This window comes from Pteronotus mesoamericanus, unplaced genomic scaffold (assembly GCF_021234165.1).
Source record: "Pteronotus mesoamericanus isolate MK-2021 breed Mesoamerican mustached bat unplaced genomic scaffold, CSHL_Meso_final contig_221, whole genome shotgun sequence".
Taxonomy (NCBI): domain Eukaryota; kingdom Metazoa; phylum Chordata; class Mammalia; order Chiroptera; family Mormoopidae; genus Pteronotus; species Pteronotus mesoamericanus.
Genome location: NW_026555092.1, coordinates 19096390 through 19116758, shown reverse-complemented (window position 1 = coordinate 19116758; position 20369 = coordinate 19096390). Strand labels below are relative to the sequence as shown.

Here is a 20369-nt window from a genome sequence, read left to right as displayed (position 1 = left end):
CCAAAATGTATCAATTTTCACTCTCTTTAGTGTCTATTCCCTAAATGCTTACCAACCTTGGGTATTAACACTTAAAAATATTTTCTGATATTTTAATGTGCTGAAAATTGTATGATTAATTTAACCTTCATTGCTTGAAATATTTACTGTATTGAGCAAATGTTTTTCTTCTTTATAGACTGCTCTTTATGTATTTTTGTCTGTTTTTCATTGGTTTGATTTTACTTTTCTTATTGATTTATAACAATCTTTATGTAGTACTAAAATAATAGGTACTAAGATAAGGCACTGTGCTAAGAGCTATACATCTGTTATCTTGTTTTATCTTCTGAACAACTCTATGAATTAAATACTGTTATTATGCCCGTTTCCAGATGAGAAACCTAGAGCAAAGATGAAGTAAGTACCTTGCCCTAGCAGTGATGGGAGAGACCTGGTTCTTCTTGCTGACACATTTAAAGAATTACGTATCAGCAAATCTATTAGCATACAATCAGAGTTTATTAGTGATCCGTGCCCATGGAAGAGAATGGGCCTAGCTAAGATTGGGGGCGGGGGGAGGGGGGACGGGGGCGGAGGAGGGGGGGCGTGAAAGGCAGAGGTTCAGGGGAAAGCAGGGCGGCAAAAGTAAGAACAGCCGAAGGCTGGGGTGGCAAGCCCCTGGGAGGCCTGAGGCCTGATGCCAGGTGGCCAGAGAGCCAAGAGCGCCCAGTATGCCAAGAAAGCAAGTCCTTTGTTCTGAGGACTTGTATAGTTGGTGGGATGGGAGTAAAAATGTTACATATTGATTAATGGGTGAGTGTGGTGTCAGCTTTCCTGGGGGGATGTGACCACCCAAATGCAGGTGTGTGTAGGGGTCTGTTAGCCCGAATCCTTATCTTGCCCATTTGTTCATCTTGTAAAACAGATACGTGACCTGAGACTGTTAACTAAAGTTGGGGCAATTACCCAAAGTTATTTATAGGCTGCTGCTTTGGTCACTGTGGACCCTCGCCCGCATTTCAGGCCTTGGGATGAAAGCACAGTTTCAAGGCCTTCTTTTGCAGATAGTGGAGACGCTACATAGAATTTCAAGGACTTCCCTCATTCCTTGCTAATATAGTGTTTCTTGTGTTGTTTGGAACACCTGGCAGTATTCTCGGACCAGGCTCAGGACTGCTGAGTTAGTGCGTGAGACATGTCTCCCTCCCCCTCCCTGCCTTGGTTTACTATTCATTCTACCTAAGTGATAAAAGGCATTTCCTGACAAGCAGGATGCTAGACGCTGGCTAGTAACAGCAGTGTAGTCTCAGAGTTCTTCCTATGCTGCCTCCTGCCTCACTAGGTCACATAAATAGTACATAATTGATGAAACTAGAACTTTGACGGTCGTCCATGAGCTCCAAAGCCCACTGGTGTGGTAATTAGGGTGCTTATGTTAACCCCTTTGTTGTGCCAGGTATTGTATATGTTTTCCCAGTCTGTACTTTGCCATTTAATTTCATACATAGTCTTTCCTAATGTACAAAATGTTTAATTTTTATGAATTCAGAATCTTCATGGAAGAAACTATTTATTGGGTATATACCATAGGAAGGCAGTATAGTACACTAGTTAAGAGCACATTCTCCAGAGTCAGCTTGCCTGTATTCATGTCCTCGCTTCGCCACATCCTAGCTGTTAATCAGTGTCCCCAGCTTCCTTTTTTTAAGTACCTATACTTTCACCATTGATTTGAAATGTTGACCTTTTCACATACTTATCATTTGAGGCTAAATTTTTATATATAAGAAATCCTCATTTTGCACAGTACAGTAATGCCAAAACTGTAAAAATGACCCTGCAAGTTGAAACCAAGCAGAAAACTTAATAATCAGTGGGAGAAATTACTGTTGTTCTGTGTGACCTTTAAAATTTTTTGTCAACATTAAAAACTCACTGTCAATTATAAATGTATAGGGAAATAAAAAAATAGTAAAACTAATATTTACTTAGTACATTGTAATCTGAAGCATTTAGAAAAATTGAGAATTAGGTTTTTGCTTTGTAAAAACGTATCAAGAATAGATTGAACAGTGCTTGCCTCTTTTTTCTTGTCTGATAATATGAAGCAATGCCTTAATCTTCACTATGCCTTAATGAATTGTCATGCTCCTTTTTAAATTTGGATCAGCTCCTAACATTTTATTCTTTGTACTTTCAACTTTGTACTTTAGTCTTTGTACTCAGATATAGGGAAATATCTCTGAGAATTCCCTTAATGTGAAGTTTTTGCTGGCATCACTTCCTCTGGGACATCTTCATCCTTTTTATCACAGGCACTTTTCTCATTTATGTAGATAAGGTTGCCTTCACTAAGTTCCTCTGGCTGCCTATCTACGCTTTCATGATGGCACTATCAACAACATTCCCATGACCAGCTATTTCTTCTATTATTTCATTTATGTTCAATTTCAGTTTCACTCCCGGCATTATCACCTTTCATTTTTTTTTATTTTTTTTGCTGTACTTTCATTTTGTTGGCCAATTCTCAATTATTTTTTTAAATGTCACATGGGTTTATCATGGGAGACAGGAAAGCAATAAACTATATTCTTTGCCATCTGTATATGAACTGAAGAAGAGATGTATAGTGACTAATTAATCACCAACAGACTGAAAGAATTGATGTGATTCACTGCTCATGATGAACATCCAAAAAAGCTGATTCTGATATTTTTGACAGTATTCACATTGCTTTAGGGGAGGAGAGAATTTTTCGAGGACCACCATTTTTACTGATTTCACCTGTTCGTTTTTTATTTGCTTCTAAATTTATTAGAAAGTTGTAGAAAGATTCAAATAAGATACATGTCCCAAGTTCTGATAACCTTTATAAAACTCCAAGACTTTATAGCTGTCATTGTGGTGGTTCACTCCCTAGTCCTCCTCCCTGCCTACTTTTCGTTATTCCCACAGTACTTACCACCTTTAATATACTGTACAGTTTATCCTATTAATTTACACTGCTTTATAATTTATGCTGCCTCTGCCTGTTAGGGTAAGGGCTGGATCTTTTTTTGTTCACTAATATATATTCCAAGAGCCTAAAACTGTCCTTGACACTTGGTAGTCACTCAATAAATAGCTGTTCAATAAATAAGTGAACTGTGGCCCATAAACTATACTTACCAATTGAAAAGCAAGGAAAATAAGCCATTTGCAAAGTTTTGTTTTCAATAAGCATGGGAAAAAATCAGCAAACTGATTAAGTTACTTATGTTTAAAAGTGACCCCTCAGTTTAGGGGAATGATTTTCAACTTGTGTGCCACAAGAATATTTTTTAATGTTCACCCAAGGATATGTTCATTGATTAGAGAGAGAGAAAGAAACATCAATGTGAGAAACATGGACCACTTGCCTCCCATATGCACCCCGACCCCTGACTGAGGATTGAACCCGCTACCTAGGTATATGTCCTGACTGGGAATCAAACCCATAACCGTTTTTGGTGTACGGGATGATGCTCCAGACAATTGAGCTAACCGAGCCAGGGCAAGAATTTTTAAAATATGTAATACCCAGCTGTTTAGTCAGGGGCACTGACCTCTTTAAACGTTTAGATTGTCAAATTAAAAAATAACAGCAAATATAATAGCTGTCTAGTATGAATGAATCAAAACCATATCTATTTTTTGTCACACCACCAACAAAAAAGTATATATTTTGTGGTATGCTGTGGAATTTTAGTCATTTATGTGTTCCATGAGATGAAAAAAGGTTGAAAATTGCTATTTTAAAGCACAAATGTTTACATTCTAACCTATAAAACCACCAACAGTGAAAATGCCATGTGCTTGAAAGGAAACAGTAAAGTCCTAACTAATGAAGGACCCTCCCAGGCTCTCTATATAAACACTGCAGTCATATTTGCCCCCTAATTTATCATGAATCTATTAGACAACTGCTGGGCCTGTGTACAGAAATAAAACACAAATATTTTAGTACCTGCAATCAGAAAAGAGAAAGTAGAATTTCTCTTTTCATTTTTATCTTTTACTCGCCCTCTAACAATAATAATTCCCTGCCCCACTGACAAATCCACAGCCAAATGGAATAGATGAATATTGTGACGTGGCCAGCAAATTCCCAAAGAGAGAGCTCTTGGAAGCAGACCGTGGGAAGAGTGTTTCTGAGCCAAGGCCCAACTTTTGAAAGGTTTCTTTGTCTCCCACAGTGAAAGCTTGACCTCTTGGTTTGTTTTTTGTTTTTGTTGTTGTTTTTTTATCCTCGCTCAAAGATATTTTCATTGGTTTTAGAGAGAGAGGAAGGGAGAGAGAAACATTGATGTGACAGAGAAACATCAATCAGTTGCCTCTCATACACACCCCAAATAGGGATTGAACCATAACCTAGGTATGTGCCCTGATTCAGAATTGAACCTGCAAACTTTTGGTGTGCGGGATGACGTGCAACCAACTGAGCCACCCAGCCATGAATAGAGCTTGAGTTTCTTAAACTATTCCCCCACCACATATAAGCACATACACACAAATGTCCTGAGCAGAAGAAATTCAAGCAGGAAACAAATATAGGGGACAGCTTGCATTCAATATGCATTAAGTACTTTCAATGTGATTAATAAATAAAAATAAATAATATGCATGAGGTTAGGCATGAGAGATAATAATATGAATCGATTCCGTAAGAAAGAATATTCAGGAGAAGAGATGTCATTGATCCTGGCCCTCAGCCCAGTTTCCCCACCACCAAATGGAAGGTCAAGGGAAAATCTATAAAAAAAATTTAAATTCATTTACTATTATTTACTTAGCATGTCCCAGGTCCTGTGCTAGGAGCTGTTCTATCTTCTAGAGAAAAGCAAACAAGATACAGCTTTTGTCCTTAAAGGGTTCCCCATGTAATAGAGAAGACATGAAACAGGGGATGACAGTTCGTGGTAAGTGCCACAATGTAAGTACTAGACACAGTGAGAGACAGACAGAAGGAATTCATAAGGCAGCAGTTCTTAAAGTAGGCTCTGTGGCCCTCTGGGTGTCCCCAAGACACTTGCCGGGCATCTGTCAGGTCAAAACTATTTTCATAATAATACCAAAACACTCTTTGCCTCTTTCATTGTATTGATATTTACACTGACGGTGCAAAAGCAATAATGAGTAAAAACTGCTGCTGCTTTAGCATGAATCAAAGCAGTGATCCCAAACTGTACTAATAGTCATTTTACTCTTCCCTACTACACACTTGCAATAAAAATAGTAATAAAGCAAAGTGAGTTTAACTAAAGAATGCCTTTGATGAGGCAATCAAATAATTGTATTAAATCTTGGTCCTTGGGTATGTATCTTGATAGTCTATGTGATGAAATGGAAAGTATACATGTTAACACTCATGTGCATACTAAAGGAGTATGATGACTGTCTCCAGAAAAAGTACTTGTATGATCATTTGATTTGTGAACTGTGGCTTTTTTCATAGAACACTATATTTACCTGAAAGAACAATTGACAAACTATGGCCAACAAATTATCAGAATGAAGTAAGCCACTCACTTCAAGGAAAACCACCAGCAGTAGTTGTTGCCAATGATAATATTTGAGCTTTCAGAATAAAATCAGAAGTTTGGAAAACTTGTATCTGTTGGTATAAGCTTGCCAGCTTTCCAATATTTCAGGACTTTTCTGATGAGATTGGTGATATTAACAAATGTGATTTTTAAAATATTGCAGAATGAGTCAACATTGGGGAGATCTGCATAACTCAGGGAACCAATATTTTACAAATGATCAGTGCATCAAGTTGCAAAATCATGCATGGGTAAAACATCCATTCAAAGTGAGAGTATGTATTATAACAGTACAAAATATTGATCGATATAATTATTCTAAATTTCAACCAGTCTTTACAAACTACAACTTACTGAGTTTGGTGTAGTATCAAGGAAAACCTACAACTGTCTGACAAAACTATTAATATATCTCTCTTTTCCATTGCCTATCTGTGTGAGGTCAGGTTTTCATCATATAATTCACCCAAAACAATGTATCATAACTTATGGGAAAATCCAACTGTTTTCTACTTAGTCAGACATCAAAGAGATCTGTAACAGCAGAACCAACCCTGGCCCATGTGGCTCAGTCGGTTGGAGCATTGTCTGGTGACCGAAAGGATTCGGGTTTGATTCCTGGTCATAGCACGTATATACATTGCGGGTTTGATCCCCAGTCCTAGTGCATAGGATTTCCTGTCTAAGCGCATATAGGAGGCAACCAATCGATGCTTCTCTCTTGCATCAGTTTTTCTCCCTTCCTCTCTATCTTCTTCTCTCTCTAAAAGCAGTGAAAAAAATGTCATCAGTTGAGGTTAAAAAAAAGCTTTTTAAAATAAAGACAAAACCATGGCATTCTTCTCAGTAAATGTTTTATTTTGAAAACGTCGCATGTTTTCATAAAAATGTGACTTATGTTACCATGTAGCAGTTTTATTATTTTTATTTTTTAAAATGAATTCATGTTTTTATAATTTCTGTTTGAATTTTTAATATGGCAACTATCAATAAATATTATCTATATAAACAAAAGTTATTTGTGGGTCCCAATAATTTTTAAGAATGTCAAGGGCCCAGAGACCAAAAAGTTCAAGAACCACTGCTGTAAGGGAATAATTTAGAGTTGAAATGAAGCAATCCCTCAACTACTTTTCCTCAACTAGAGGAAACACTCCTCTCGTTCTCTGAAAACATTTGTTAGTAAACATGAGCATTTAAAATGAATGCTAGATATGGGGTTGAATACTGTTTTGTTTTTTTACTTTATACTTTGATTCAATTCTACTTTTTAAATTGAATTTATTGGAGTAACATTGGTTAATAAAATTATATAGGTTTCAGGGGTGCAATTCTATAACACATCATCTGTATTTGTATTGTGTGTTTACCACCCCTAGTCAAATCTCCTTCCATCAATCACCATTTATCTTTCCCTGACCCTCTCCTACCTCCTCCCACCCCTTCGTCCTCTAGTAATCACCATGCTGTTGTCTGTCTATGAGGGGCTATTTGTTTTGTTTTTGCGTAATCCCTTTATCTTTTTCACCCAGTCCCCCTCCTCCCTCCCATCTGACAGCTGTCAGTGTGTTCTCTTTATCTATGAGTCTAATTTGTTTGTTTTGTTCATTGGATTATACATATAAGTGAAATTATATGGTATTTGTCTTTCTCTGACTGGCTTATTTTACTTAGTATAATACTTTCCAGGTCCATTCATGCTGTTGCAAAGGATAAGATTTCCTTTTTTTTTTTTTTAACGGCTGAGTAGTTTTCCATTGTGTAAATGTACCAAAGCTTTTTTGGACATTTGGGTTGATTCCAAATCTTGGCCATTGTAAATAACACTGCAGTTCACACAGGGGTGCATATATTCTTTTGAATTAGTGTTGTGCGATTCTTTGGATATATTCCCAGAAGTGGAATCACTGGGTCATAAGGCAGTTCCATTTTTACTTTTTTGAGTTAACTCCATACTGCTTTCTGCAGTGCCTGCATCAGTCTGCGCTCTCACCCAGCAGTGTATGAGTTCCCTTTTCTCCACATTTTTGTCAACACTTGTTGTTTATTGATTTAATTTTAAATTTTATTTATTTATTTTCAGAAAGAGGGGAAGGGAAGGAGGAAGAGAAATATTGATGTGTGAGAGATATTGCCTTTTGCACACCCTCAACTGGGTACCTGGCCCACAACCCAGGCATGTGCCCTGACTGGGAATTGAACCAGCGACCTTTCACTTTGTGGGGTGATGCCCAACCAACTGAACCACACTGGTCAGGACTGATTGTTGATTTATTGATGATAGCCATTCCAATACATGTGAGGTGGTATCTCATTGTGGTTTTGATTTGCATTTCTCTGATCATTAGTGACATTGAGGAATGCTGTTCTTATTTTGTAACTAGATATTACCTCAAAACTATGCTTTAATTCTGATGGCTTCTGTTTGCTTGAGCTTATACCAAGGAGAGAGAGAATCTTGACTGTGGAAGGAAGGAGTACTCAAATTTTAGGCCTCTTGTGGCAAAATCAATCACTCCATGGCTTGCTTCTACCAACAGTGTTATAGTTGAGTTAAAATGAATAGTTATTCAATAACTTATCATAAGCATCATAAAATGAAGGAGAGGCAGTACAGGGATGGGGCTGTATGGATATGGCCTCAGGTCTTTTTTTTTAACAGGACCAAGGCAGAGCTCTGTTCTTCTGACTAAAAGTCTGGGGAAAGTTACAAGCCCTGTCTTTCTTATTGAATGCTGTATCTTCAGCATCAAGCATCTAAAATATTGCTTGGCACGTATTAGGCACTCAGTTAATACTGTGAATGACTCTGTCTCCTAAATGGCAGGGAGCTAAAGCAATTCAACATTTAAGAGACATATAAAAAGAGAAAGCTTCCAGAGGATTGGAAAATTGCAGGAATGTGTGGGAAAGAGAGAATGACCGTTGTTCCTGTAATCTACTTCAATTTAACAAACCACCCCAAAACTTATTGCCTAAAACAATTATTTTACTACATCTCACGATCTCACAATTGTTGGAGTTGTCTAGACTCAGGCGTTTGTGGGCTTTCATGCAGTTGCAGCCTCTTAAGTGGTCTCCTTGCTTCCAGAGTCTATTAATACAGCAGAGTGATCCAAAACTTGTCATATTATGTCCCTCCTATTCTTAATTCAAGGTTATCACAATGGCCTACAAGACCCACAAGATCTGAACTCTCCACCTTCTCCCCCATGGCCTCTATCATCTCTAGTACCATTTATTCACTCTCCCTTAGGCTTACTTCCCTCCAGTCACACTGGCCTCTCTGGTATTCTTACAACATGCTGTTTCTCTTCAGCATCTTTGTATTTGCTGCCTAGTCTGCTTGGAAGGCTCTTACCCAAGACTTCCACCTGCCAGTTCTCTTCAAGCCATGGTTCTTTTCAGTGTAACTGACTCACTGAGACCCTCTCTGACTCTCCCTCCACCCAACTCCCACGGTTTTGATGGCTAAATGTGGATGTTTTCCACAATAACAGCTTTTTTTCAAAAAGCCAACATGAGTTGCCACACTGGATATCATGCACATAGAAAGACCTGGCCTGCGAAGACATTTGGTGATTTTGTTACAGAATGCCAGCCTATGCAATTCTGAAACATATATGTGGGCTCGATTGCCAGCCACCAAGAATCCCAATGCCAGAGTTTGGTAAAAAAGGAAAGGAATTCTTTATTTACAAGTTATACAGATTTAGTACTGGATGGTGTGTCTCAGTGGATTGAGCACCAGCCTTTGAACCAAAGGGTCGCAAATTGGATTTCCAGTCAGGACTGGGTTGCAGGCCAGGTGTCCAGTAGGGGGCATGTGAGACGCAACCACACATTGATGTTTACCTCTCTCCCTCCTTTCTCCTCTAAGAAATAAATAAATAAAATCTTTAAAAGTTATAAATTTAAGATAATGGCGGAATTGTGCCAGTAAGTCCCACTCCATTTAAAATTCCCTCTCCTCTCTCCCCTCTCCCTCTCCCTCTCTCTCTCTCAGGACAAAACAAAAACAAAACCATATGCCAGTCAAGGGTACCTTCTTTCAAGGGGGGAAAAAAAACAACACCCCAAAACATAAATCTGTAGCTCCGCATTCCCGCGGTCCCAGTTCAGCATTCCCGACTCGCCCAGTAATCCGTGCTTGGCTAGGCAGGTCCCTCAATCCCCAGCACCATCAGCCCTTGGCGGTGTTTTCCAGCCCTTACTCCAAAACGACGTGGCATGTTTCTTCTGCACCCTTTCAACCTGCAAGGCCAAGAGCGGGAGTGGCTGCCACGCTTAGTTTAAGTATTCACTTTGAACTCCCGTCTCCCGGAGCCTGGTGCCTCAGGCAGGGCTTTCTTTTGGCGCGTCAAGGTTTCCCATCCCCCAAGCCAGGTTAGTGGAGGGCTTTCACTCCGTTTCAATTTCTCCACAGGCTAGCTCAAAACTGCGGTTCCTAAATGAGCTTTCATTTCACGGACTGGCGGTCGAAACCAGGTCCTAGAAGGAGAACTCCCTGAAGGAAGACTGTGACTTTTTCCAATCTGATTTCCAGGAGCCCTATCCTGAAAGGGACACTGCAAGGGTGTTGGTAATTTATGAATGAAAAGCAAGGACGGCCCCGCCTTCTTTCCTCCTGGAGGTGCGCGCGCGGCTGGCCCTCAATCTACCGCTCGGCGCTCGTCCCTTTTCCGTGAGCCTGCCCTGGCGTCCTATCGATCGGCTCGGCCATCGCGCGCCTGCGCCTTTGGGCTGTCAGTCGGAGGCGGCGTGGGGAGCGCTGGGAGCGGGAGCGGCAGCGGCGCGGCTGGAGCCGAGGTAAAGCTTTGCCTTCTGAGCTACCAGGCTGTCTTCTAGCTGGCTGACGGGGGTGGGCAGCTCTGTGGTGGCCGTATGGCCCAGCTTCATCAGAGAGAGGCGGCTTCTCGACCCTGGCCGAGGAGGGCCTGCGGGGGTGCAGGAGGATCCAGAGTCCCAGAGTCGCCAGCTCGAGTCCCTGCTCGACCCGGCCAGGGAGTCAAGTGTTCAAACTAGAGAAGAACTTGGGGAGAATCCGAGCCAGCCACCTTGTGCAACAGATGGAGAAACTGAGTTTCAGAAAGGGGAGGATCTGCTCGAAGTTACAGCGAGTGAGGACCAGATGCCCTTAGCTCAGTGACTGAACTCTTTATTCTGACTATTTTTAGTTGTTTAGGTGCAAGGCAATGAAATATAAAATAGAATAAATAAGGTCCGCACGAGAGGTCAATTATAATATTGAATACATTGTTTTTATCTTATCAATTTACAAAGGAAGAAGGCAGTGAGTGCTATGATTAAGGCATGCCTGAGATGCCGTGACCTCCCTCTTTTAAACAGGAGAGGCTAACGAGAAACTCGTCGCCTCGATTCCCATCCCGGAGTCGTGGCAGTGACATTGAGGCATTTGACAGCTTGGTATCATGGCTAGTTATGCTCGCGGTTATCTCCCAGAGCCTCATCGAGAGCAGGAAACTCACATTCTCCTGGCTTGGGTTCTCATGTCCCTTCTGCACATGTTCGAGCTTGACTCTTGCAGGGGATTGTTGTGAAGTTCAAAAGCGCTCATTCCTCAAACACCGAGCGTCTGGCATTTGGTAGAAATTGTGTTAGGTACTGGAAATACAGTAATGACAAATACAGTCCCTGCCTTCAAGGAACGCAGAGAAATGGACTTTTAAATACATGGGCATTAAAGACTGTAAAGGCAGAGATGATCTCTACATGGTAGAGTGCAAGCACCTAGGGGAAACGGAGTCGCTTCTACCAGGAGGTGGGAAGGATTAGGAATGGCTTTTTAGGCATGATGATTCGAAGAACCGAGTCTTAAAAGTTTTGTACGTGTTTACTAGGCACAGGAGAAAGGTACCTAGGAAGCAAGAATGGTAATACAGAGACGAGAATTACACAACAGCATGGTTCAGTTGGCGCAGGAGGCTTTCGATGATCTAGCCTCTGTCTAGTAATATCAGACACTTTTATAGTGCTTGCTGTGGGGTTGACATTATTTTGTGTGATTTACATAGCTTAACTCATTTACTGTTCACAACAACTCTGTGAAGTAGAAACTATAATTATCCTCACTTAGAAAATGAAGAAAACTCAGGCATGGAAAAGTTATGTAACTTGCCCTAATTCACACAGCTAATACACCATAGAGCTAGAAGTCAAACGTAGCCAGTCTGGCTTAAGGGTCTGTGAACTTAAGTACCAGGCTGTTTTCTATGAAATGGGGACGCTGAGAGTTTAAATGTCAAGCCCCTGGTCATGTCACCCATAAGTGGCAAAATCGGAACTCAGACTGAGGTCTTTTGACTCTGGAAGGTCCAGTGCTCTTTTCTTAGTAACGTCAGGTGTGATGGAAGTTTTATGGTGCCAGACTGAAGTTAAATTCCGATCTGGGGCCACGCTTGCTACATTCAAAATTACCATATCTTTGCCCTGGCTGTTATGGCTCAGTTGGTAGGGTAACTCCCTAAATCCGAGGATCAGGAGTTTGATTCCTGGGCAGCATACATGCCTGGGTTGCAGGTTGGGTCCCCAGTTGGGGAGCGTGTGAGAGGCAACCTTTGGATTACTTTATCTTTAATTGTGGATGTTATTCAATAGCCCTCTCTTAGTTCTTTGGGTATACTGAATATAAGTGCTGCCGTTAAGATACTGATGTGAGGGGCCCACGACAGGTCGTAATTATGGTAAAGGTGCAATATTATTTGCCAGTTTGATGTTAAATAAATTCTTTTTCTGAACATTGCATTTCACACTTGTATTAAAAAGGTTACATCATTTGTTGTACGTCAAAGAGTACTTTTATTTTTAATCAATAAAGAACCTTTTACTGTACTTCTCTTCTGTGGTAGCTCATGTAAACAGATTCTTTTGAAGGTCAAATAGGTTCCTTAAATTTGCGAAAAGGAATTAATTTGGTTTGTTTCTGCAATTGGGCTCCTCAAATTTAAATTCAGATACAAGCCTACATGTGTGTATAGTATCTATAGCTGGGGTAATGAGAAGATGGAGGTACTTGGCTGAATTATTGGAGGAATCTTAAGTCATTTCATACTTTTCAGAGACCTAATATGTTTGTAGTGTGCTGTTAATTTTAACCAGAAATTTTAAACATTTTCAAGGAATAAGAATTGAATCAGAAGCCCACTTGGTAAACTATTACTTCTTCAAGAGTCAACTCAAGCATTACCTTCCTATAAAACATTCCCTGTCTTTTCTAAGAGGACTTAGGTGTTACCTTCACTATTTGCCTACTGCATCTTGGATATATCTCTGCAGTAGCACTAATGATAGAATATTGTAATTTACTGAATTTGTCTTCACTTAAATTACAGGCAACTCAAGGGCAAGGGCCAGATTTTTAAAATACATATCCTTCCTCTAGCTCATCTCCCCAGACTGGAGCTGAGAGTGTACAATTATACAGGGTAAAAAAAAAAAAAAGGAAAGAAAAATAGGTTTATAGTTGTGAGTACATAAAACACACAGTTTATTCTTGTATTATTATTTATAAATTATTGTATTTCTTTCCATACAAACAACTATAAACCTACTTTCCACCCCCCACCCCCGTATTGGTGAGTAAGAGAGTATGATAAAGGTGATGTTTATACTGCAGCTAAGGAGCCTTTCTTATCTGGTCATTGGAGTTTAAAGTGATGCTTTTGACCTGGTGGGTGCCGATAACCTAAACAGAAATTGCGTTAGTACTGTGTATGCTCTGATTTTTGTTACTTTTTTTTCCTGTTAACTATTTTTCTCTGTGATTACAGTTTGTAAACATGGAATTTCAAGCAGTAGTTATGGCAGTTGGAGGGGGATCTCGGATGACAGATCTGACTTCAAGCATTCCCAAGCCTCTGCTTCCAGTTGGGAACAAACCTTTAATTTGGTACCCATTGAACCTGCTTGAGCGTGTTGGATTTGAAGGTGAGCTATGGCAATGAAATGTACTCATAAAACTTTCAGGGCATTTGACCCCAATGATTTGTCAGTTTTATGAGGGTGAGAGAGGATGAATGAGAAAAGACTAGGGCCCAGTATTGGCTGGACACTGGTCTCTTTAAATTAGGAGCATAGGCGTAATCTATTGCTGTGTGAAAAAGGTTGAGAAGATAGCTCTAAGTGTTACTGTTTTAGAGCTGGTCTCCACAATGACCTAAAATGAACCTTGTAAGCATATCAGAAAGAACACAGTAGGAGTTCAAGTACCTGATAGACAGTACTTACTGTGAATCTTTACATGCCAAGTAATACTATATTAAGCATTGGGGTACAGAATAGAAAAGATAACTCAGGTCCTGATCTTCACTAGACCTTAAAGTCTAATGGAGAGATACACATAAATAGAGTGCCCTGGCTGGCATGGCTCAGTGGATTGAGTGCCGGCCTGTGAACCAAAAGGTCATTGGTTTGATTCCTGGTTGGGGTACATGATTGGGTTGCGGGCCAGGTCCCCAACTGGGGGCATGTGAGAAGCAACTGATTTAGGTATCTCTTGCACACCAATTTTTCTCTCCCTCTATTTCTCCCTCCCTTCCCCTCTCCTCTCTCTAAAAATAAATAAATAAAATCTTTAAAAAAAAGATTACAAAGGAAGTTAATTCATTGTGGAAGTTATCAAAAAGTAGAGTATTACTGTGTAATATGGTAAATATTACAACAGAGGTGTATTATAGGTGCTTGAAAATACAAAGGAATTTGCTGTTTCTCCTTGAGGGATTCAGGGAACTCTTCACAGAGTAGCTGAAATATATACTTTTTTGAGCATGTTGGATTTGAAGGTGAGCTTGAAAAAGCTCAAGTCTTTTGACTTGAGTCAAGTCTTGAAAAATAGATTATCAGATTGACAAGTGAGGAGAAGGCATCCCATGAAAAAGAAATGATATGAAGAGATGCAGCACAGCATGTTTTGGCAATTGCTATTTATTCTGTGTGGTTATAATATAAAATATAAGGGGGAAGAGTAGATGTAGTGAGAGGGATAGGCAGGGGTCATGCTATAAAGGGCCTTGTATTCCATGCTGAGGGATACAGATTTTTTTTTTGAAAGCAGGGGGAACCAGTGAAAGGTTTAAATAAAAAGATGTCTTTTGCATCTTTATATAAATTTTAGAATTAGCTTATCAATTTCTACAAAAAGTGTTGCTGGGATTTTGATTGTCATTGAATTGAATCCATAGACTGAGAGGAAGAGAATCCATATAACAGTACTTAGTCTTCTGATCCATGAACACAGTATATATCTCTATTTGTTTATCTTCTATAACTTCAGTGATTTTATAGTTATCCATGTGTAGGATTGACATGTATTTTATTAAATTTATCTCTAAGTAGTTTATGTTTTTGATGCTCTTATAAATGGTAAGTGTTATATTCTAATTTCCAGTTTGTTGCTAGTACATAAAAATACAGTTTTTTAAAAACTGACCTTTTATCCTGCAACTTTGCTTAATACATTTATTAATTTTCATAGCTTTTTGTAGATTCCTTAGGAGTTTCTACAATTTGACCTAATTGACATTTGTAGAACATTTCATCCAGGAAAGCAGAAGATACATTCTTTTCAAGTACTTTTTACCAAGATAGACTATATTTTTGGAAATAAAACAAATCTCAAATTTATAAGCATTAGAATCATACAAAGTATATTCTCATACAAAACCATAGTAGATTTAAATTAGACATCAATAGCAGAGAGATATCAAGAGAATCCCTAAGTGTTTGGAAATTAAATCACATACTTCTACATAAACCATATGTTAAAGAAGAAATCAGAAGGGAAATTAGAAAATATTTTTAATTTACTGAAAATGAAATACACTGTATTAAAATTTGAGGGATATAGTTAAAAAGCTGTGTAGAGGAAATTATATAGCGTTAAGCACTATATTAGAAAAGAAGAAGTATCTCAAATTATCATCAAAGTTCTGCTTGCAGAAACTAGAAGAGGAGCAAATGAAACCCAAATAACTAGGAAGAAGATTTTAAAAAAGATAAGAGTAGAAATAAATGAAATAGAAGGCAAAAGCATTACAGAAAAATCAATAAAGTTATTAAATCTTTAGTTAGATTGATCTACAAAAAAAAGAGAAGACATTACTAATAACAGGAATGAGAGAAGGGACATAACTATAGATTCTACAGACCTTAAAAAGATAAGGGAATATTATGAACAACATTTGACAATAAATTTCATAACTTAGATTTATGTTTTTAAAAAAATAGCTTTGGAAGTTACATGAGGAATGGATTTGAGGGAGTCAAGACTATAAGAAGGGAAATGAGCTAGGAGATTGATACAAAAGTCCACACCAGCAGTGGAGAGGGCCTGAACTAAAAAAGTAGTACTAAGGATGGAGAAGAGGGAATGTTTGAGGAAGTGGATAATTAAGAGGAGGGGAAATAGAAAAACAGGGAGGGAAGAAGCTTTCCCGCTACGTTTTGCTTGGGTAACTAGGTGATGCTATTTACTAGGAAAAGGAATAAGAGACAAGGAACAGGTTTGAATGAAGAGAATGAGTTCAGCTTTGGCCACAATGAGTTTGAGTTACCCTATAGGAAGACGTACCAAATCAGAGGACCGCATGGAGGTGGTGCTAGATCGTGGGGCCCAGTCTTGGGGTCCAGTGATCATTCCACTGTGAGAATTGCCTTCCTGGGACAGACCCATAACATTTCTATGCAGTAGTCTACATGACATTAATGGTAAGAGATTATGTTTTAGAAGAGATTTTCTTTTTAGAGCTCAATCTCATAGGTGAAGGATACACCTTAATATACTTTAAAAACTCCTAATTTCCTTTAATTACCCCTGAGGATTTGTCATCTGTAACTTTTTTTCCTTTTACTTTTGCTATATATATCTTTAGTTATGCTTGGGGATGGTGTTTTGTGGTATATTTAATACCCACTACATAGAAAATTCCTCTCACTGAGGCTCACTCAGAAATTGGAGCATGCCTCCTTTTTTTCTTTCTTTTAAAGATTTCATTTATTTTTAGAGAGAGGAGAAGGGAGGGGAAAAGAGGGAGAGAAACATCAATATGTGAGAAATACATTGATCGGTTGCTTTTCACATGCCATCAAGTGGAGACCTGGCCCACAACCCAGGCATGTACCCTGACTGGGAATCAAACCTGTGTGCTTTCAGTTCGTAGTGCGATGCCCAACCCACTGAGCCACACCAGCCAGGGCTGGAGCATGCCTTCTTCACATAGGACTCTGGAGTTTAGCAATCAAGCCTGTGTTTGCTCTTTTTATATTTTTCATGATCTTGGAGAAATTAACATAGCCCTTAGCTTTTGTCTCTCTCCATACTGAAGTGTCTTGGTCCAGTTGTTAGACTGACTATGCCATATTTGCAGTTAAGTTACTCCCTTCACTCTGTCTACTCTACCTAAATGGTCTCTCTAACCTATGTAAATGTCACCTCTTTGAAATCTCAAACAGCATGATTGCCCTGTCTTCTATGCCCATCACACTTTGTTTTTCTGTCTTACTACCTCTCAAGGTCTGTTTTATGCTGTAGTTAGTGGCATAGCAGACTGATCTCTTTGAGAGCAGATACTGTGTCTCACTCATTTTTATTATATCAGCAGTTTGCATATAGTATATACTAAAGAAATTTTTGTTGTACTTAAATTCATCATGGATTACCTCAGATGCCATCTCTTCCATGAAACCTTCCTTAATCATTTCCATGTTTAATTTCTTCAAATAGGAACTTTCTTTAAAATTATAGTTAACTTTCTTTAAAATAAAAACCATGTTGAATTCATTTCTGAATTCTCAGTGCCTATTTGTCCTTTACATATTAAATATATTTGTATTTATTAGATGAATGAGTGAGTAAGTGACTAAGAGAAGGCAGAATGAGGAGAGGAGGTAAGAAGAGAAAATCAAAGAAGGATGATTTGAACAAGAAAGAGGAAAAAAGAAGAGAAGGGAAGAAAATAGAAAAGAAAAGAATGATTACAGTGAAAGGGAGAGATAATTATCCCCTGGAGCACTATCATGGGACAAGTGGAAATTATTCCACTTTTGAGGTGATAAAATTCAGTCCTTGGACATCAGCAACACTTGTTATGTTATAGCGGGTTACATTACCCTACCAAAGGGTAAACAGATAGCTCCATGACAAATAGCTACATGGGTAAAGACATCTGATATGTGGAAATTGCTTCTTAGTAAGGTTCATTGTGATCCTCAGTGAGGAACTAATGGCTACCTGGTGGGAAGTGGTGACAGCTCTTTGTAGTGAATGAAGAGTTAAAACGTGATACATTTTGATGAATGCTCTTCACTCCAATTCTTTACTCCAAGAAATATCATGTCATATATTAGGGTGTGGGCTCTAATCAGACAGACCTGAGTTTTATCTAGAACCTATTGTTTACTAGTTTTGTGACCCTGAACAAAGCCACACAACTTATAGTCCAAGTTTCCTCAGTTGTAAATAATGAGATTGTTGTAAGAATTGAGACAATGTGTGTAAAATACCTGAAAAGGCTCAATAATATTAACTGTTAGAAGTACCAAATCTAATTGAAATAGACAAATTATAATCTAAGTGAATGAGAGTTTTTGTGTTTTTCTTTTTTCTTTTGTGCTATAGAAGTCATTGTTATTACAACCAGGGATGTCCAAAAAGCTCTATCTGCAGAATTCAAGGTGAAAATGAAGCTAGATATTGTGTGTATTCCTGATGAAGCTGACAAGGGAACTGCAGATTCCCTGCGCCACATATATCCAAAACTTAAGGTAAAAAACTATTTCTTGATTTTTATTGTTTATTGAAGATAAATATCATCGTATGTTTCTCCAGTGCATTATAGTTTACAATACTTTTTAAAAAATGTATTCTGGCATCACATACTTTGTTGCCCATGTACTCTTCAACTGGTCTTAGTTTAATGTAATTGCTAGTGAAGATTTAGGCATTTAGGCATTCACAGTCACTGGTATCCAGTATTTTCAAATAATAGTACATCTTTCTAAAAAAATACTTCAAATTTACAAGATTCCATTTATATGAAGTTCATGGATAAGTAAAATTATTATATAATGATATAATAACTCTGCAGATGACCGATTAACTGGACAGAATTATAGAGGAACTTTAAAAATTCTAGGTCCCCTCACATAATAATATTTAAACTTTTAGTCTCTTGTGATTAAAAAACTAACAAGGACATATGGATATGAGAATGCAGTGTCTGCAGTGGCCGGTGGCCCATAAATTGAGAAAGATCCATCATAAATTTAGTTCTAAAATTGATCTTTGTGAAAAAAATTCAGTCTGTGTGATAATGGTGCCATCTTGTTTGAATAGCGGGGCAGACTTTCTTCTGCTATTTCTGGTGACTGCAAACAGATGTATTAATATTTTCAACCTACCTATGCACTAAAGAACAAAAAATTAATGCAGAAATATACATGGCCTTCCTTCCCCTTGATTGGGCAATAATTTACACATAGTAAAATATACACAGATATTAACTAGTATACAGTTCAATGAGTTTAGACAAATAAATACATCCAGTTTACCATTACCCAAATCTGGGTCATTTCTGTCACCTCTGAAATTTCCTTTGTGTTTCTTTTCAGTCAGTCCCACACCTCTAGAGTCAGCTGTTGTTCTGATTTCTGTCACCATATATTAATTATGTTTGTTTATGAACTAGATATAAATGGAATCATACAATTTTATTCTGGTTTCTTTTGTTCAACATAATATTTTTCAGATTCATTCATTTTGCAGGTATAACTAGTTTGTTCTTTTTTATTGCTGAATAGTATTCCATTGAAGAAATATAACACTCTTTACCCATTTTCCTGTTGATGGTCACTTGGATTGTTTCTAATTTTGGATATTTAGAATAAAGCTATACAAACATTGCCCTATTTGTGAAAGCATTCTAGGTTGTAGGGTTTACTTTATTAGAAACTGCCAATTGTTTTCCAACTGGTTGTACAATACTATTTTACACTTCCATCAGCAATACATGAGTTGCTTCTTCCTAGTGTATCTGCACACGAATGTGGGATCCGCCGGTCCACCAGCCACCACCTTGCCCCATCCTCTTTGCCCTGTGTCCTCTTGGTCACCACCCCTCCTACGGGTCTGGGTGAATGTTTCTTCAATTCCTTGGCTGTGGGACTTCCATACAGTTTGAGTTTCTGGCAGTTCTGGTTGTTTTTTGTTTTTAAATTTGTTGTCCTTTTGGTTGTGCGAGGAAGCAAAACATATCTACCTACACCTCCATCTTGGCCGGAAGTTTTCCATATAAATTTTAGAATTAGTTTGTCAGTTTCTGCAAAAAAATTTTGGGGGAAATTTTTATTGGAATTGCATTGAATGTATAGATCAGTTTGGGGAGAATTGATACCTTAATATTGATTCTTCCAATTCTTTTATACATACATATATATATAGCATATTTTATTGATTATGCTATTGCAGTTGTCCCATTTTTTTTCTCCCCTTTATTCCCCTCCACCCTGCACCGCCCCCTCCCACCAACATTCCCACCCCACCTTAGTTCATGTCCAGGGGTCATACATATAAGTTCAAAGAGGGAGAGAAACATCAATGTGTGGTTCCATCTTGTGTGCCCCTTTCTGGGGACATGGCCTGCAACCAATGCATGTGCCCTACACTGGAAATCAAACTAGCAACCCTCTGGTTCGCAGGCCAACACTCAATCCACTGAGCCACACCAGCTAAGGCCATTTCCTATACTATTCTTAACCTCCCCCTGTTTGTTTTCTACCTACTACTTATTCTTATTCCCTATACCCTTTTCC

The 20369-nt window shown here is 38.6% G+C and overlaps 1 protein-coding gene across 1 annotated transcript in view; it reads left to right on the top strand.

The window, feature by feature from the left end:
- Window positions 1-10283: 10283 nt before the first annotated feature.
- Window positions 10284-20369, top strand: part of EIF2B3 (eukaryotic translation initiation factor 2B subunit gamma) — a 104855-nt gene continuing 94769 nt past the window's right edge. The window contains exons 1-3 of the mRNA XM_054572128.1: window positions 10284-10352; window positions 13334-13490; window positions 18178-18323. Of these exons, the coding sequence (XP_054428103.1) occupies window positions 13343-13490; window positions 18178-18323 (294 nt within the window). The 5' untranslated portion in view covers window positions 10284-10352; window positions 13334-13342. The remainder of the gene's footprint in view (window positions 10353-13333; window positions 13491-18177; window positions 18324-20369) is intronic.